The sequence below is a fragment of the Halichoerus grypus genome, chromosome 2, assembly GCF_964656455.1.
Source record: "Halichoerus grypus chromosome 2, mHalGry1.hap1.1, whole genome shotgun sequence".
Taxonomy (NCBI): domain Eukaryota; kingdom Metazoa; phylum Chordata; class Mammalia; order Carnivora; family Phocidae; genus Halichoerus; species Halichoerus grypus.
This window is the reverse complement of record NC_135713.1, coordinates 208,703,366-208,719,240: the sequence shown is the minus strand read 5'-3', so window position 1 is coordinate 208,719,240 and position 15,875 is coordinate 208,703,366. Positions and strand designations below refer to the sequence as shown.

Genomic DNA, 15,875 nt, shown 5'->3' with positions numbered 1-15,875 from the left:
ACACACAGACTGATGAATTCTCACACAAAACACACCGTGCAACAGCGCCCAAAAGGCCAGCCCCACCGGGCCCGACTGCCCCCGCTTCTCTGCTCTAGTGGGGTCCCCCCGCCGCGTGCCCTCCTCAAGGCTGCGTCTTTCACGGCCCATGCGTGATGCCGGGGGCGCGGGGTCTAGCCGTCCGCGGGCAGCTCCGGGCGCCCCCCAGGACCCCCGCCCGGGGCAGCTCCGGGCCCCCCCCACGTGCATGCCCAGGCCCCCTCCCACGCCCTCCTCGAGCAGCCCCGACCCCTCCCCCTGCTAAGTAGCGTCCGGCCCCCGCCTGCGCAGCCCCCAGCCCCGGCCCGTCGGGGCAGCCAACAGCTTCGCGGCTGCGTGCTGGGTGCGCTCGGGGACCGGCGTCCTGGCGCCCCTGGGCCCAAGTGGGAGCCTCGGCCTCCTCCGCTCCAGCCCGCCACGATCCCCGCCCTCCCTCCGCACTCGCGGACCCTCTCCCGGCGTCGGGTGGGCGCGGGGGACCCTCCCTCCGCCTCTTGGCGCCTGCGCGTGAGGCGGGTGAGAGGAGTCCGGAACCGTGCGCCGGGGCTCGCGTTTCCGGCCGGTGGCACCACAGCGCTGCACCGAGCGCGCCCGGACCGCGGCTGCCGGACTCGGGTCACTATGGCAACGCGGCGGGACCGGAGGCTGCTCCCGGCGGGCGTGCGCGGTGAGCCGCGGGCGGCGCGGGAGGCTCGCGTGGGGCGGGGGGTGCCCTCACGGCCGCTTCTCGGGCCTCCGGAAACGGGTTCGTGTGTTTCCTTGGGGGTCCGGGCAGCCCCGGGCTGGCGGCGCCGTGCTCCGGGCCGGGGCCGGACGGGTCGGGTGTCCCCCCGCCTTCTCCCCCTCCCCCAGGTGCGGGCACCCCGCGCACACCCTCTTCGTGCCGGTGGCCCCGCAGGTGGCCAGTCCCGCCGGCGTGAGGACCGGTTCAAACCGCGCGGTCCGGTCCAGGGGTTTGTTGCGTTTGTTTCAGTTACCTGAGACTTGCCCAGAAGTTGGAAAAGCAGTGCAAAGATTTCCCTGCCCCTTCGGGGTGCCGGGCTGCGTTGACGTGTTCTGCTGCCACGGGTCATTTAGCAAACTGAGGAATGGAGCGCTAGGACAAAACCGGGGTTCGTGCCCGCGCCCCCGTTCCCTGCAGGTCCGCTGTAGGGCCTGCGTGGTCCCCCACTCTTCTTTCATCTGGACTTTTAGGAATTAGCTGTTTTGTAGAATGCCCCTTAATTTGGGTTTGTCTGATGTTTCCTCATGATTAATTTCAAGTTATGCATTTTTTAAAAAATTTTATTTTAAAGTAATCTCTAATGTGGGGCTGGAACCCGCACCTGGACTGAGCCAGCCAGGCGCCCCTCCAAGTTACGCATTTTTTATAAGGAAACCTCACCAGTGAAGTGGTGCTCTTCTCGGGAGGCACATGATGCCAATTTGTCCCATGCCTGGTGACGCTTGGTTACGTGGTTTAGGTATGTCTCTCTTATAAAATTTTTCCTTTGGTAAATAATGAACACCTCGTGGGGAGATACTTTGAAGCTGTGTAACCGCACTTTCTATCACAAGTATTTTCTGAAACAATTATTGATCGTATTTACCAAATAAAGATTTTTCTATTTCCATTCTTTCTACATATTAGTTGGAATTCTACCGTAAGAACCTTCTGCCCAATTTTTTTTTTTTAAGATTTTATTTATTTATTTATTTGAGAGAGAGAGAATGAGAGAGAGAGAGAGAGCGCACACATGAGAGGGGGGAGGGTCAGAGGGAGAAGCAGACTCCCCGCCGAGCAGGGATCCCGATGCGGGACTCGATCCAGGGACCCCAGGATCACGACCCGAGCCGAAGGCAGCCGCCCAACCAACCGAGCCGCCCAGGCGTCCCTGCCCCCCCAATTTTTTTAAGTAGGGCTCGAACTCAGCACCCAGAGATCAAGAGTCACACGCTCTGCTGACTGAGTGCCCCCAAAAACCTTCCCTTCTCCCCATTTTTCTACTTATTTATTCATGTTGGTATAGATGTTTTTATTTTATTTTTATTCCATCGGTTATAATCCATTGCTGTAATGTATTTTGTTGCTAATTCTCCAGATTTGGGTGTTGGGAGCCCCTTCAGGTTGGCTTCTGTGTCCTCTCAGCGTGCCCTCTGACATTTCTCAGCACCACCCCATGTTCAGGCTCATCTTGTGCTTTCCGTGACCTAGCCTGAATCCGTCACTTCTCTAAGGAGCTCTGGTTCCTCTTCATTTCGAAGGGGGTGTTTAGAAATCAACGTCAGGTTGTAGGTATGCTTACTGCTCCTGCAGTGCCCTTGCTCTGTGGCTTTCTCAGTGGGCAGAGCTAGGAAACCAGACCTGTCTGTAGTGTAGATCTGTGTGTATATTAAAAGCTGTGAGTTTAAATTGATGCCTCCGATCAGTTACCCCAGGGTTCGTTCTACATTCCTTTTCCTCTTTAAATCTGGTTCCTGTTGTCAATGTATTTACTTACATGTACAATCCTAGACTACACATGGAGTAATTTCAGAATTGCCAATCCATATTTCTGTGAAAAACCTATTAGCCAGAATGTAATATTTGCATGCAGTTGTTTTTATCCTTAGAATATATAGTCAATGGGGCGCCTGGGTGGCTCAGTTGGTTAAGCGACTGCCTTCGGCTCAGGTCATGATCCTGGAGTCCCAGGATTGAGTCCCGCATCGGGCTCCCTGCTCAGCGGGGAGTCTGCTTCTCCCTCTGACCTCCCCCCTCTCATGTGCTCTCTCTCATTCTCTCTCTCAAATAAATAAATAAAATCTTAAAAAAAAAAGAATATATAGTCAAAATATTTTTTACAAGGTTATTTTAGTGCATTTATGTGGGTTTTTTCATTTATGTTAATCATTTGTAATAAAGTTAGGTTCACTTATTTCTATTCATCTTTCGTTATGAGTCCTTATTGATTTTAAGTTTTGGTATGTGAACCGTGTTGTTCTAAAGGTCAGCAGCTCGTGGGGCACCTGGCTGGCTCAGTTGGAAGACTACAGGTCTTGATTTCAGGGTCATGAGTTCAAGCCCCCACCTTGGGTGTAGAGATTACTTAAATAAGTAAATAAACAGGGGCACGTGGGTGGCTCAGTTAGTTAAGCATCTGCCTTCGGCTCAGGTCATGATCCCTGGGTCCTGGGATCGAGTCCCCCATCGGGCTCCCTGCTCAATGGGGAGCCTGCCTCTCCCTCTGCTGCTCCCCCTGCTTGTGCACTCTCTCTCTCTCTCTCGCCTCTCTCTCTCTCTCTCTGTGAAATAAATAAAATCTTAAAAAAAAAAAGTAAATAAACAACCAAAAAATAAGTCAACGGTTTTTAACTATAAGATGATTCAACTTCCCTTCCACTTTATTTCTCATTTACTCACTTACTTTTTTTTTTTTAAGATTTTATTTATTTGAGAGAGAGAGAGCACAAGCAGGGGGAGCAGCAGGCAGAGGAAGAGGGAGAAGCAGACTCCCCGCTGAGCAAGGAGCCCGATGCGGCACTCGATCCCAGGACCTTGAGATCATGACCTGAGCCAAAGGCAGACACTTAACCGACTGAGCCACCCAGACGCCCCTACTCACTTAATTTTTGTTTTTTGTTTTTTGTTGTTTTTGGCAAAGGAATTTGGCAGGTGTAAATTCTAATAAAAAAGCACCACATACCCCCCACTGTAGTGGTACCCCTTACCCCCAGCAAGTGCCAGTGGTGGAATTAAGATCCATTTGTGGCTCATCTCTCTTATTTCAGATTTTGCAGATGGTTGTGGGGACTATTTGGCAGTCAATGAAGGATGGGAAAAAAGGCTTGTAGTCATAGGCCCACGATTTTCATCCCCTAGACACGCTGAAAGAGTCCACGTACCGAGTTTAGCTCAGCCCATGTTGGGATTCCAGATGGCGCCAGCGCTGAGCCCCATCTTGAGTGTAGAACAGATGAGCCACCTCTGGGCTTTCCTTCAAGTCCCACAAAAACATTTTGTAAATTAAATTCACTAAATATGTTTATAGAGCAACAAGATAACATTCCTTAAGGAAGTCACTTTGGGTTCTTCTGCATTAGGAATGGTGGGGCTTATCTTATTAGTGGCTGAGTCCAAAGCCAAATGCATCCGGAGCCGCAGTCCTTCAGAGGAAGGAGCTAAAAAGAAACCCCTGCTTTGGATGTCTCTCTGCTTAGCCAGCGTGCCTAAACAGCTTGTCCGCGAGCGTCTAGTGACCGACTCCTACCCTTTACGAGCGCTCCCTTGTGTAAATCGTTGAGCCTGTAACTGCTTAGTTGTAAGGAGGTCATGCAGTGCTTTCCCAGTTAAGTACTTACCAAATGTTTATTGTAAAACAAATTGCTCCAAATTTTTGGTCAGCCGCACAGAGTGTGATTAATTCTAATGTCGTTATCTGCGGAGTGGGTACCCTGCAGGTTCACATCTGATGATCTGGTCGCCTGCGGGAGTGGTAACATTCATCCGTGGGACAGAAGCGTCCTGTCGTGCTCCTTCCCTGTTCGCCCAGCATCTAGACACTGCAGGAGGGGTGGGGGCACGCCCAGGACGAGGCGAGCCCCCTGCAGAGCCCCCTGTGCTTGGAAAGCCCTTTACCTCCCGTGTGGTTCTTTGTGGTTCACTGGACTCACCTTGGTCCCGCACTCTTCCCTCTTAACCGCGGTACCAGCTGTCAAGAACACTTGGCGTGGGCCCCGCCCGCGGCTCCGGCCTGGTTTGTGAGGACTTGTCTGAGTCTCTCGCTCACCGCAGGGGCCGACCTCTGAGCCCTCTCTCCCCGTGCTCTGCGTGAGGAGCGCCAAGCCCCGGGCGTTGCCCCCGCTCGCCTCTGACAAGGCCGCCCTGTGGTCAGGGTCACCCGCTGCAGGCCACTGGCGAGGTTCGGGTGAGCGAGCCCCACGCTGCTCCACACCCCGGAGGCCCTGTCCTAACACCAGGGGCGCAGTCGTGTATTTTGCTGACTGAGGTCATCTTCCAGATGGGGCCTCTGCCGCCTGCTTCCGTTTGGGGCCTGCAGGTTTTCCGTGTGTGGGAGACCATGGCTTTCGTGAGGTGTTCTTTCCATCTTCCTAACACCTGGGGATTTCCAGGTGCTTTTCAGACCTGACAGGTCTGAAATAAGGGTTAGAAAGCTCAGTGTTTGACGAGCGAGAAAGAGTGATGGCACGGCCTAGCGTGGCTCTGCTCCATCCCCTACTCACCCCACCGGCTCTCCTAGAACACTCAACGCCGTGAGCAAAGCCATGGTAACTGTGGTCTCTCCCCTCAGTGGGGATTTCTGTAGTTTCCCCAGGAGTTTCACGTGGTCCCTCCTGAAAACCGGGTGCTTGCTGGGGACATCTGCTGGCTGACAGGTTGGGTCCAGACTCTGAATCTGTGACATTTAAAGCGGATTAATGTCAGCCTCAGGGCTTTTAGGATCATCCTTTGGTGAGATTACACAGCAGCAGGGCACAGGCTGTTCTGTGAGGAGGGAAGGGGAGGGCTGCTGCGCGCTGGGTGTGCGCCTCTGCCCGGGGTCCAGGCTGCTCGCGCTCCAGGGAGGGAGCTGTCCTGGGACCCTCCGGATGCTCTGCCAGACAGGTTGAACTCTACCTGGGAAATGGCCAGAGCCGTCTCCAGATGCCACACAGGCCTGGTACCACGTGGCCCGCCGTCTGTGCCGCGGGAGCAACCCCTGTGGGTGGCTGTGTGACCGGGGCATTTAAGAGGCGGAGCTGGTGGCAGGGTGCCCGGCGCAGGACAGGGCGCCAGTGAGCGGTCCCCGGAGGAGGGGAGGCCGTTGACCTTGGTGTGTTCTCTGGGAGGGACCGTGGTGATGACTCATGGGCACTGCTGGGGACAGTCTGAGTCACCAGAGGTCACAGTGGCGGGAGTGGTGTGTAGTGGTGTGTGTTTGCTTAAATCCTGCTGCTTCCCCTGTGAGGGGCACAGGCGTGTGGGGGCCTGTGTGTGCAGAGGTTGTGGACCCGACTGCCTGGCCCCGGAGCTCCTGGGCCACACACCAGCTCCCGGCTCCTGCAGCCCCCTGCTAGTTGGCGGGGGGGGTGCGTTGGGTGTTTTGGGCAGTTAGCGTGGGCAAACCCCCAACTGTGGAGGTCACCAGCTCCACCCCAGGGCTTTCCGTGGGCTTTGTGGCCTGCCTGGCCTGCCGTAACCCTGGGTTCCCAGTGGTCCTGGGAGCCCTGCAGCCAGCGCAGGGACCGTGGCCCAAGCAGGACCTGTTAGCCTCCTGAAGGCCAAGCAGAGCCCCTTCCTGCTCTTCCCTGGTGAGCGGAGGCTTCCCTGACCTCTGTCTGGAGCAGCCCACGGCCCCCGCCACTCTGTTGATGTGGAGAGTTACCTCCTCTGCCCATTTTCTTTTGTGCGTCTGTCTTGCCCCAGGATGAGAGTCCATTGGTGCAGGGACCTTACCTGTCTCCAGGAGGTAAAACAGTCCCTGGCACCTAGTAAGCACTAAATAAATACTTGTTAAATGAACAAAGGAATGACTTTAAGAAAGCCTATGGTGTCTGTTGGAATTTTTTATTACCAGCCTCACTTTTTTCTGGTGACAGTGATGTGGCCCTTGAGATACAACAGCAGGGGTTTGCTCCTGCGTGAGGCAAACGTTTGTCATCCCCGTCTGTGTGCTGGGGACTGCGGCTCCGAACAGAGTCTGAGGTGACCTCTGCACAGCTCAGCTGTCTACTTGGGGGAGATATTTGGCCACTGACTGAATTTGAAGCCAGTGGCTTCCTTTTTTTATTGAATTAAAAACTTTTAAAAGTAAACGTCTCTAGTTTTTCTGTGATTCATTTATTCATCCACTAACACGTCTGAAGATTCAGTGACTGTGGATCTGGAGGGATGAGGGCTGGCGATTGGAGTGTGGGGTGCTTGGGTGTTTTGGATCGAGAGAAACCGTGGCCAGGGTGGGCCAGGCTCCTCAGCAAACAGGGCGCCATGCCCCGTGGCGGGGCCTCCCACGCGGCCCGTGGTGGGCTCCAGGGCGTATTCCAGCCCTGACAGAACAGGACAGTGGTTGCGGGTGCTGTGAAATGGGAGCCCCCTAGCCGTAGGGGGTTAGGCTTTCTTTTCTTCTTTGTTTTTTATAAGGTCCCTTTGGCAGCCCTCAGAGTGAGTGCACAGCAGAAGGGCACTTCAGGGGCTCTCGCAGCGAGGTCAGGGATGATGGCGGCTGAGGTGTGCGGGGGTGAGAGACAGCCGGAAATCAAGGCTAACCCCACGTGTTTAGCTTGGGCAGCTGGATAGAGGGGTGCCTTTTTTTTTTTTTTAAGATTTTATTTATTTATTTGACAGAGAGAGACACAGTGAGAGAGGGAACACAAGCGGGGGGAGTGGGAGAGGGAGAAGCAGGCTCCCCACTGAGCAGGGAGCCCGATGTGGGGCTCGATCCCAGGACCCTGGGACCATGACCTGAGCCGAAGGCAGACGCTTAACGACTGAGCCACCCAGGCGCCCCTGGAGGGGTGCCTTTGAAGGAGCCAGGAAAACTGGGGGGCAGAAGCGTGGGGTGCTGGGCTCAGGCGGTCTGTAACTCAAGACAGCAAGCAGGTGCCTGATGGGCGTGTTGCAGCTGGGCAGGGGTTGATGCCGGGCGAGGCCGAGAGGCATGTTGGCTCTGCCCGCAGTCCAGTCCGCCGTGGAGGAGCGCTGCCCTTCTCCGGACCCCTGCAGGGAGGAGCCCTGGGGCTGCGCCTGGGCAGGACTGGCCCCTGGGAGGATGCGGTGATCAGGGCGCTGGAGCTCTGCTGCCCCTAGCGATTAGGCCCCTGCTTCGCAGGCCTCCCTCCCTCTGCGCTCACACTCAGCTCTGCTCCGCCTCCGACGGGCGTGCGGGGGGCTTTTCCTCCAGCAAGCATTCTCTACAATTGAACCGGATTCCCGGTTAGCGCAGGCCCCACAGGTTAAGGGCTCAGCCCCACAGGACTGACCCCACCCAGATGCCACTTGCAAGTCCAGGTTGTCACCTGTGCTCCTGACAACCCGCTATACATCAGAAGATCCACGACCCCCTCCTCGGGTTCCATTTGCTGGAGCAACTCACAGAACTGAGAAACATTTTACTTTCCAGATCACCAGTTTATTATAAAAGGATATTAACTCAGGAACAGCCAGGTGGAAGAGAGGCCCGGGGCGAGGGGTGGAGGACGAGGTGCAGCACTTCCACGCAGTCTCGGGGCACCTCCAATGTGTTCACCCACCTGGAAGCTCTCTGAACCCCTTGGCTGAGGATGTGTGTGGAGGCTTCATCACGTAGGCATGATTGATTGAGCCAGCCTCACGGTGGAAGCTGGCAGGCGGAGTCCAAAGGGAAACCCTGTAATCCCAAGGTTGGCTCCCCTGGCAACCAGCTCCATCCCGTGGTTATCTGGGGCTTTCCAGAGTCACCTCGTAAACTCAGGTGTGGTTGACAGGTTTGATACGAGAAACAGAAGGTAGCCTCTCGCCTGGAATTATTTCAGAACCCGGGAAGAAGAACTAAAGCCAACGAAAGCTGCCCCTGTGTCTCCTGTCACTCGGGAGGTTGTGAGGGTTTTAGGGGCCGTGTGCCGGAGCTGGGAATGAAGGCCATGATGTCTTTCTTACTGCGCTGCCCATGGCAGGGTCCTGCGGTCTCCCCAGCCCTCTGCAGGCCCTCCTGCTGCTTCAGCCTCTCCCTCTGGGTCTTGGCACGGGTATTCCCTCTGCGCTCCGCTGCTCCCCTCCAGCGCCGGGTCGCCCCAAGACCGGCTGGACGTGAGCCCTGAGGGTTCGGGGCTGCAGGGGGCAGCCATTAAGAAATGACAGCAGCTGTTACCCGGTGATAAAGGTGCCCTGCACAGAGATGGAGGGCTTGGCAAAGCAGGCCGGCGGGCCAGACCCAGCCCGCAGTTTGCACACTCTGTGCTGCTTTGCACGGAGCCGAAGAGTCGTGACAGCCCTGTGCCCCACAGAGCCCTGAATAATTACCCACTGCCCTTTACAGCAAGAGCTGGCCAGGCCCTGTCCTGCGTGACTCATTGCTCTTCTAGGAAGACCTGCATAAGGAATTCATTCAGATCCAAGTGCCAGTGCCGAGAAAATATTGGCTTCACCTGAGAAATCGCCTTACTTTTTCCTTATGAAGGTGGTGGGTGCTGCGCTCAATCCTGTTCTTGGTGCTTTGTCCTCCGGCAAGCCTCCGGTTGGATGCATTGTCTGATACTCCACAGTTATGTGGCCTCGATTGCCCGATCCTGACGTTTATCAAGCCGTGTTTTCCTCTTCGACTGCCAGTGTTCTAAGATTGTTATTTATTTATTTATTGAGCATAAGCAGGGGGAGAGGCAGAGGCAGAGACTCCCCACTGAGCAGGGACCCCGACATGGGACTCGATCCCAGGACCCCAGGATCATGACCCGAGCCGAAGGCAGACGCCTAACGGACTAAGCCACCCAGGCGCCCCTACTGTCCGAGTTGTAAGCACTGTTCTGCTGAGCCCAGAGCTGACGTGTGTCTCTCGTTCGTGGGGCAGCTCCAAGCACGGCACGTGTCTTCTGTGAAATGCTCATTATTGTTTCTGGGGTCCTGACAATATTTTGGGATTCTCCAAATACCAGCCCAGACCATTTTGACAGTTTCTCTTTTACTTTTTTTCCCCTTTCCTTTCTTCTTCTTTTTTTTTTTTTTCCACTTGTAGCGAGAATTACTACCAAACTCTACTCATTGGGCCAGAGACCTGTGTGGTGTTCGAAGAAGACTTGCCCCTCGCATAGCATACTACCTGCACCTGTGAGTTCATTGTTTTGTTTTGTTTTTTCATTTTATTACCAAGATGTTATAGTAACAGATTTGATTATATGGATAATTTTTTGTTGGTGGTTTTTATTATTAGTAATTTCAGGAGTGAAACAATACTTCATGTCCCTAAAAAGTAGTATTGCTGATTCAGAGTGGTTGCTTACTTGAGAATTCTAGAATTAACATAAAGAATACCAAAAGCTGGGGCGCCTGGGTGGCTCAGTCGGTTAAGCGTCTGCCTTCGGCTCAGGTCATGATCCCAGGGTCCTGGGATCGAGCCCCGCGTCGGGCTCCCTGCTCAGCGGGAAGCCTGCTTCTCCCTTTCCCTCTGCCTGCCGCTCTGCCTACTTGTGCTATCTCTCTGTCAAATAAATAAATTAAAAAAAAAAAAAAAAAAGAATACCAAAAGCAGTAGCCCTTAGGTTCTCTTGTTCCTGTTTCTGAGTTTCTGTCTTTGCTGTATGCTGATGAGGTAGACCAGTGTAGGTGCTGTGGGGCTCACCTCAGGAATGGCTGCCTTTTACCTCTGTGACCCCACACAGAGTGTCCCTGCTGTCCATCTCCCCCAGTCCCAGAAGGCTCACCGTAAACACTGCTGAACCAGTGAGTCAAGAATTCGTGGGATGGTGGGAATTTTCCTTCTTCTTCTTTTTTTTTTTTAACATTTATTTATTTATTTGGGAGAGAGAGAGAGCTCGAGCACATGTGAGCAGGGGGAGGGGCAGAGGGAGAGGGGAAGCCAACTCCTGGCTGAGTGTGGAGCCTGACCCCAGGACCCTGAGAGCATGACCCGAGCTGAAACCAAGCGTCGGTTACTCAACTGACTGAGCCACCCAGGCACCCTGGGATTTTCTCCTCTTAAAAAAAGACCCACTTCAGGGGTGCCTGGGTGGCTCAGTCAGTTGAATAACCAACTCTTGGTTTCAGCTCGGGTCATGCTCTCAGGGTCCTGGGATTGAGCCCTGCATCGGGCAAAAAAAAAAAAAGACCCACTTTACATGAATCAGACATTTTAGATTCTTTGGGATGACAGTGATACTCAAATGTCACTGGCAGGCGCCCCCGGCCCTTCTGGAGAGGTGCTCTCAGAGAAGGGCTGTGTCTGCCCCTGGCGCATCTGCCGCCAGGATGATCGTGGCCCTTGGGCCCAGCCTCCCTACCTTCTGGGCTTGCTGCGTGGCCGTGGGCCTGTTTGTGTAGGTCAGGGCCCCGAGCACCACGTGGTTTTCCGTGTCAGAATCCACCCCTCTCTGCCGGGCGATGGGACGTCGACAGTCCACGTGTCTCTGGCACGCCTCGCGCCCTGGCTAGCCCCCCCACGCATACTCCTGCGGCCCATGCTTGGCACTCCGCCAGAGCAAGAGGTGTTTAGACACTTGTTAGCAGTTGGACAAGGTGGTTTTATGCTGTTGGATCTAATAATTAAAAATTGGTCTTTGCGTTATATATCTTTGTTTTTTAATTATGTTTTCCTTGAGTACTTTATTTTTATTGTTTTAGGAAATTATCAGTCTGTGATGGGTTGGAAATAAAAGAGCCAAGGAACGTGCTCCTGAGTGCTGGATCTCCCGGCGCCCCAGGCTGCTGCAGGAGCGGAGTGTGGGGCCGGAGGGGGCCTTGGCTCTCAGAGGCTGGCGGGCCCCAGCGCTTGCTCAGCTCCTTAGTGGCCCCATTTGCTCATCTGCAAAGTGGGAGAGCCCTTCATGAGCCTGTTTTGAAGGACCTAGCTCTTGTTGGTGAGCAAACGGTGTTTCCTACCTTTCCTTCCTCTGCTGCAGGGTGAGGATCGGCTGGCAGAGCCCTCAAGGTCTGGGCCCTGGCGGGGGCCACCTGTGGCTCTTCCGAATGGTGAGCGCGCAGCTGCTAACTGGCCCAGAGCGCGCTCCCATGGGTGACAGCGATGCCGGAGACGGGGATCTGGCGCGGGCATTGAGAAGGACAGCTAGAGCCCCTAACCCTGGGCCCGCTGCCCACCTTCTCCCCACTGCAGCTGTGCCGATGCTGCCGCCGCCCTCGGAGCAGGCCCTGAGCCCGCTGCGGGCTCGCAGGGAGGGCGAGAGCAGAGCCCTGCAGGCCCAGCGCTGCCAGCTGTGCCAGCCGCGGGACGCCGCGCTGCAGGACGCGCACAGCCAGCTGCACGAGGCGCGGGGGGCGCTGCGGCGCCTGCAGGAGGACTTCGTCTACAACCTGCAGGTGCTGGAGGAGCGGGACCGCGAGCTGGAGCGCTACGACGCGGCCTTCGCCCAGGCCCGAGGGCTGGAGGAGGCGCGGCAGGCGGAGGTGAGCGAGCTCAGGGTGGAGGCGGCCCGGCTGAGGCAGGCGCTCGCCCGCGAGGCCCGGCGGCGGGAGGACCTGCAGCGGGAGCACCAGCTGAAGCTGCAGGAGCACCGGCTGGAGCTGGAGCGCATCCACAGGTGAGGCGCCCCTCGGCCGCGCGGGGAGGGCACCGGGAGATTGGTTTCAATGTTCCGCGTTTTCTCCATGAATTACAAATCTGTATCATTTCAATAAAAGATATTCGAGCCCATGATTGTTTTAATGATGCAAAACAGGTATTAATTCCCAAGCGCAGTGAGCTCACTTGAGGCAGGTTGACTAAGAACCCGAAGCTCGGCTCAGAGGGTCCTGTTGGCGGGTCCCCGGAAAGCCGCTCTCGTGTCCCACGCACTCTCCTCCTCAGTGAGAAGAGAGAGAAGACAAAAATCTGCCGTCCTTCCCCTGATTTCAGGGTATATGTTTGTTTGTTTTTTTAAAGATTTTATTTATTTATTTGGCGGAGAGAGACACAGCGAGAGAGGGAACACAAGCAGGGGGAGTGGGAGAAGGAGAAGCAGGCTTCCCGCCGAGCAGGGAGCCTGATGAGGGGCTCGATCCCAGGACCCTGGGCTCATGACCTGAGCCGAAGGCAGACGCCCAACGACTGGGCCCCCCAGGCGCCCAGGGTGTGTGTCTGTGATGTCACGTTGACGGTCAGGTGCATCTCTCTGGCGTGTGCGGGCACAGACGTCAGAGCGGCTGGCAGCACCCTGCGGGTTCTGTTTTCACTTAAAACGGGATCCTGAATAGTGTTTCGTGTTGTCACACATGCCCTTCAAAGTACTTGTAGAAAATCACAACAGTGACGATATTCTTGTTCTAATCGTTTTTTCCTGAAGGTGGTGAGGTGGAAAGGAAGAGCTGCCCGAGGACTCTGTTGTGTTCTCCCTGGGAGAGCTCCCCTCACGCCCACATAGACACGTCCCGTACACGCGGCCCACAACCTGCTTGTGGCGGTTTCCCATCTACCTGGGCGGCTTTTCTTCGTGTCGTGCACTGGGTTCTGCCACATCCTTTTAAATGGCTACCCAGCCCCGTTTTGCTGGGCCTGTTGGCGCTGTACTCTTCAGCAGCAGGAGACTCCGTGGCAGGCTGGGCGTGAGCAGAGACCTCCCTCAGTGGGCGCGGGACCACCTTGGCTTATGGGCCTCCGAGCCGCCGGCTAGCATCTCCCGTAACAACCATAGGCATAGCTCCCAGGGTCCCGAGCGTCGCTGTCCTCAGGGAGGCCCGGGAGCCCAAGGTGTTCATGGCCCCTGTGCAGGGGCTCCCAGTCCCGACGCCGTGTGCCAGGGAGCCTGTCATTCCTGCAAGCAGTACGGCTGGCGGTGTTCACAGCCCGTGCCGCCTCCCCAGGGGCCGGGGAAGACAGGTACAGAGCTTAACCAAGGTCAGCATCGCCTGGAGCAGGGACGGGGATCTGTGACCTTCCCCTGCAGGGTGGGTGTTGGCATTGTGACTGTTCCCCAACTCCATTGTTAAAAATCACACTGTGATGCACCTGGAGGATCAGAAGCAGGTGCTCTTAACGCTGGGACACGTGGGCCAGCTTGCCTCTGTGGAAATACTGATTTTCTTTCTCACAGCTGTATTTGAGACAGTTTAAAGCATCCTTAAAGTGTTCTTTTTTTTTTTTTTTTTAAAGATTTTATTTATTTGACAGAGACACAGCGAGAGAGGGAACACAGCAGGGGGAGTGGGAGAGGGAGAAGCAGGCTTCCCGCCGAGCAGGGAGCCCGATGCGGGGCTCGATCCCAGAACCCTGGGATCATGACCTGAGCCGAAGGCAGACGCTTAACGACTGAGCCACCCAGGCGCCCCAAAGCATCCTTAAAGTGTTCTACACCATTCTTGTAAAGTGTCTCCTCACGTCATTTGTCCCCCCCCCTTTTTTTTTCCCCTTAATTTGAGACCTTTTCAGCCATTATTTCTTCAAGTACATGTCAGCCCTCCTCTTTGTCCTCCCATGCTCGGGCTCAGGGTGACTGTCCCACAGCTCCCTGAGGCTGTGCTCATGTTTTTCAGTGTGTTTCTCTCTGTTATTTGCTGGGGTAGTTTCTGTTGTTCTGGTTTCAAGTTCATGGATTCTTTGCTCTGTCATGTTGTCATGTTCATTCTGCTGTTGAGCCCACCCCAGTGAGCCTCCGGTTTGGTTGTCATACTTCCTGGTTCTCAATTTGTTTGATTCTTTGTAAGTTTTTCTTTGCCGAGAGTTTCTAATTTTTTATGTAAGAGTGCACTACATTGCTTGCTGAAGCATTTTAAATAATGGCTGCTTTAAAAACCCTTGTTAGAAAATCTCAACGTCTGTGTCATCTTGGGGTTAGCGTGTGCTGTCTTTTCCCATTCAGGTGGGGACCTTCCTGTGCTCGGTGTGACTTGGGCTTGTGTCCTGGGCACTTTGGGAATTACCTTGTGAGACTCTGGACCCCATTTCAGGCTCCCTCTACAGGCAGGCACCTGTGTGGTGTAGGGTCCCACTGAAGCCCCCGAGAGCAAGCCCTGCAGACGCGTCTGACCTGTCTTACTACTGCCGTGTTTACATAGTGACAAGAACAGCGAGATGGACCAGCAGCGGGAACAGTACGAAAACCTGAAATGGAAGCTGGAGAGAAGGCTCGAGGAGCTCGATGGCGAATTTGCCCTGCAGAGGAAGGTAGGGCCTCCAGCGCGCAGCCCCCCCTCAGGTGCCCGCCCTGCCCGCCCACTGTGAAAGCAAGTTGTGGAGGAGAAGACAGCCTCTTTGTTAGCTGTGTGGTATCCATGGGATCAAGGTCAAGTTACTGGAGCAGATTTCCATCGGGGGCGGCCTGGAGGGATATGGTGGGCATCCAGACCTCGGTCTCCAGGAACTCCCTCCCTGCTCTCTCTCCTCACAAAGGGATACATGTTTTCTCCCTTATTTATTTCAGAAAAAAAGGATTAAAAAGTCAAAATCTGAGTTACTTACTGTAGCAGAGAGCTGGGAACTCAAATTGTGGTAACTGTGTTTCTTTCAAGACAACCGTAGGTAATCCTAAGTGTCAACATAGATGTGTCAGCTGACAGGTGCCACTTAGCCTAGCCCTGTCACCAGAGTTTCCCTCCGTGACGCTGAGCCTCAGCCTGCGCTTCTGTGAGTGCAGATGCTGGGGTCGCCGGGTCCCCTTGTCGCCTTCGAGCATGTGCTGAGCTTGTGACATCATAGCAACAGCGGTGTTTGTGGAAACTGCCTTGTGACGCTCTCTGTCCTCCTTACTACAGAGACACGGTTTTGATCTGAGCTTTACGGGGCGGGGCTGAGCCCAGAGGCATTAAGTAACCTGCCCAAGAGCCCCTTAGTAAATGGCAGAGGTGGGACTGGAGTCCAGTGTGTCAACTCTTAGCCGCTGTTACCCTGGCCTGGGATTGCCGTTGTCGGGGAGCAAGAACTCCCATCCCCTCAAAGGTCCTTCTGGCTGGACTGAGAATCAAATCAATGTGAGACAGATGAACAGGAGAACATCAAATTTAATAGGTGTATGTTCGGGGAGTCCACACAGACATGGAAATCCCAGAGTCAGGCAGAATGAGGTCTATATGTCGTTCTGAACTAAGGAGAAGGGGCTGGGGGTCTGGGACTTCAGAGGGAAGGAATGCACCTCATGGGGCAGTGAAAACAGCCGGTGTTTGGTAAGATGTTTGTCCTGCCAGGGGCGCCCGGCCGGCTCCGTCGGTAGAGCGTGTGACTCTTGATCTCGGGGTCATGAGTTCGAGCCCTACGCTGGACGTAGAC

At 55.0% G+C, this 15,875-nt stretch overlaps 1 protein-coding gene across 8 annotated transcripts in view; it reads left to right on the top strand.

Annotated features, from left to right (window-relative positions):
* Window positions 1–640: 640 nt before the first annotated feature.
* The window catches only part of CCDC57 (coiled-coil domain containing 57), a 101,083-nt gene continuing 85,848 nt past the window's right edge, over window positions 641–15,875 (top strand). For 7 of the 8 annotated variants that reach the window (XR_013445278.1, XM_078066285.1, XM_078066281.1 and 4 more), the window contains exons 1-4: window positions 641–706; window positions 9,705–9,796; window positions 11,306–12,219; window positions 14,669–14,777. Coding sequence is in view for 7 of the 8 variants with exons in the window: in XM_078066285.1 (XP_077922411.1) it covers window positions 11,651–12,219; window positions 14,669–14,777 (678 nt within the window). In the remaining variant the exon portion in view is untranslated. The remainder of the gene's footprint in view (window positions 707–9,704; window positions 9,797–11,305; window positions 12,220–14,668; window positions 14,778–15,875) is intronic. The other variant, XM_078066284.1, reaches the window with a different exon arrangement.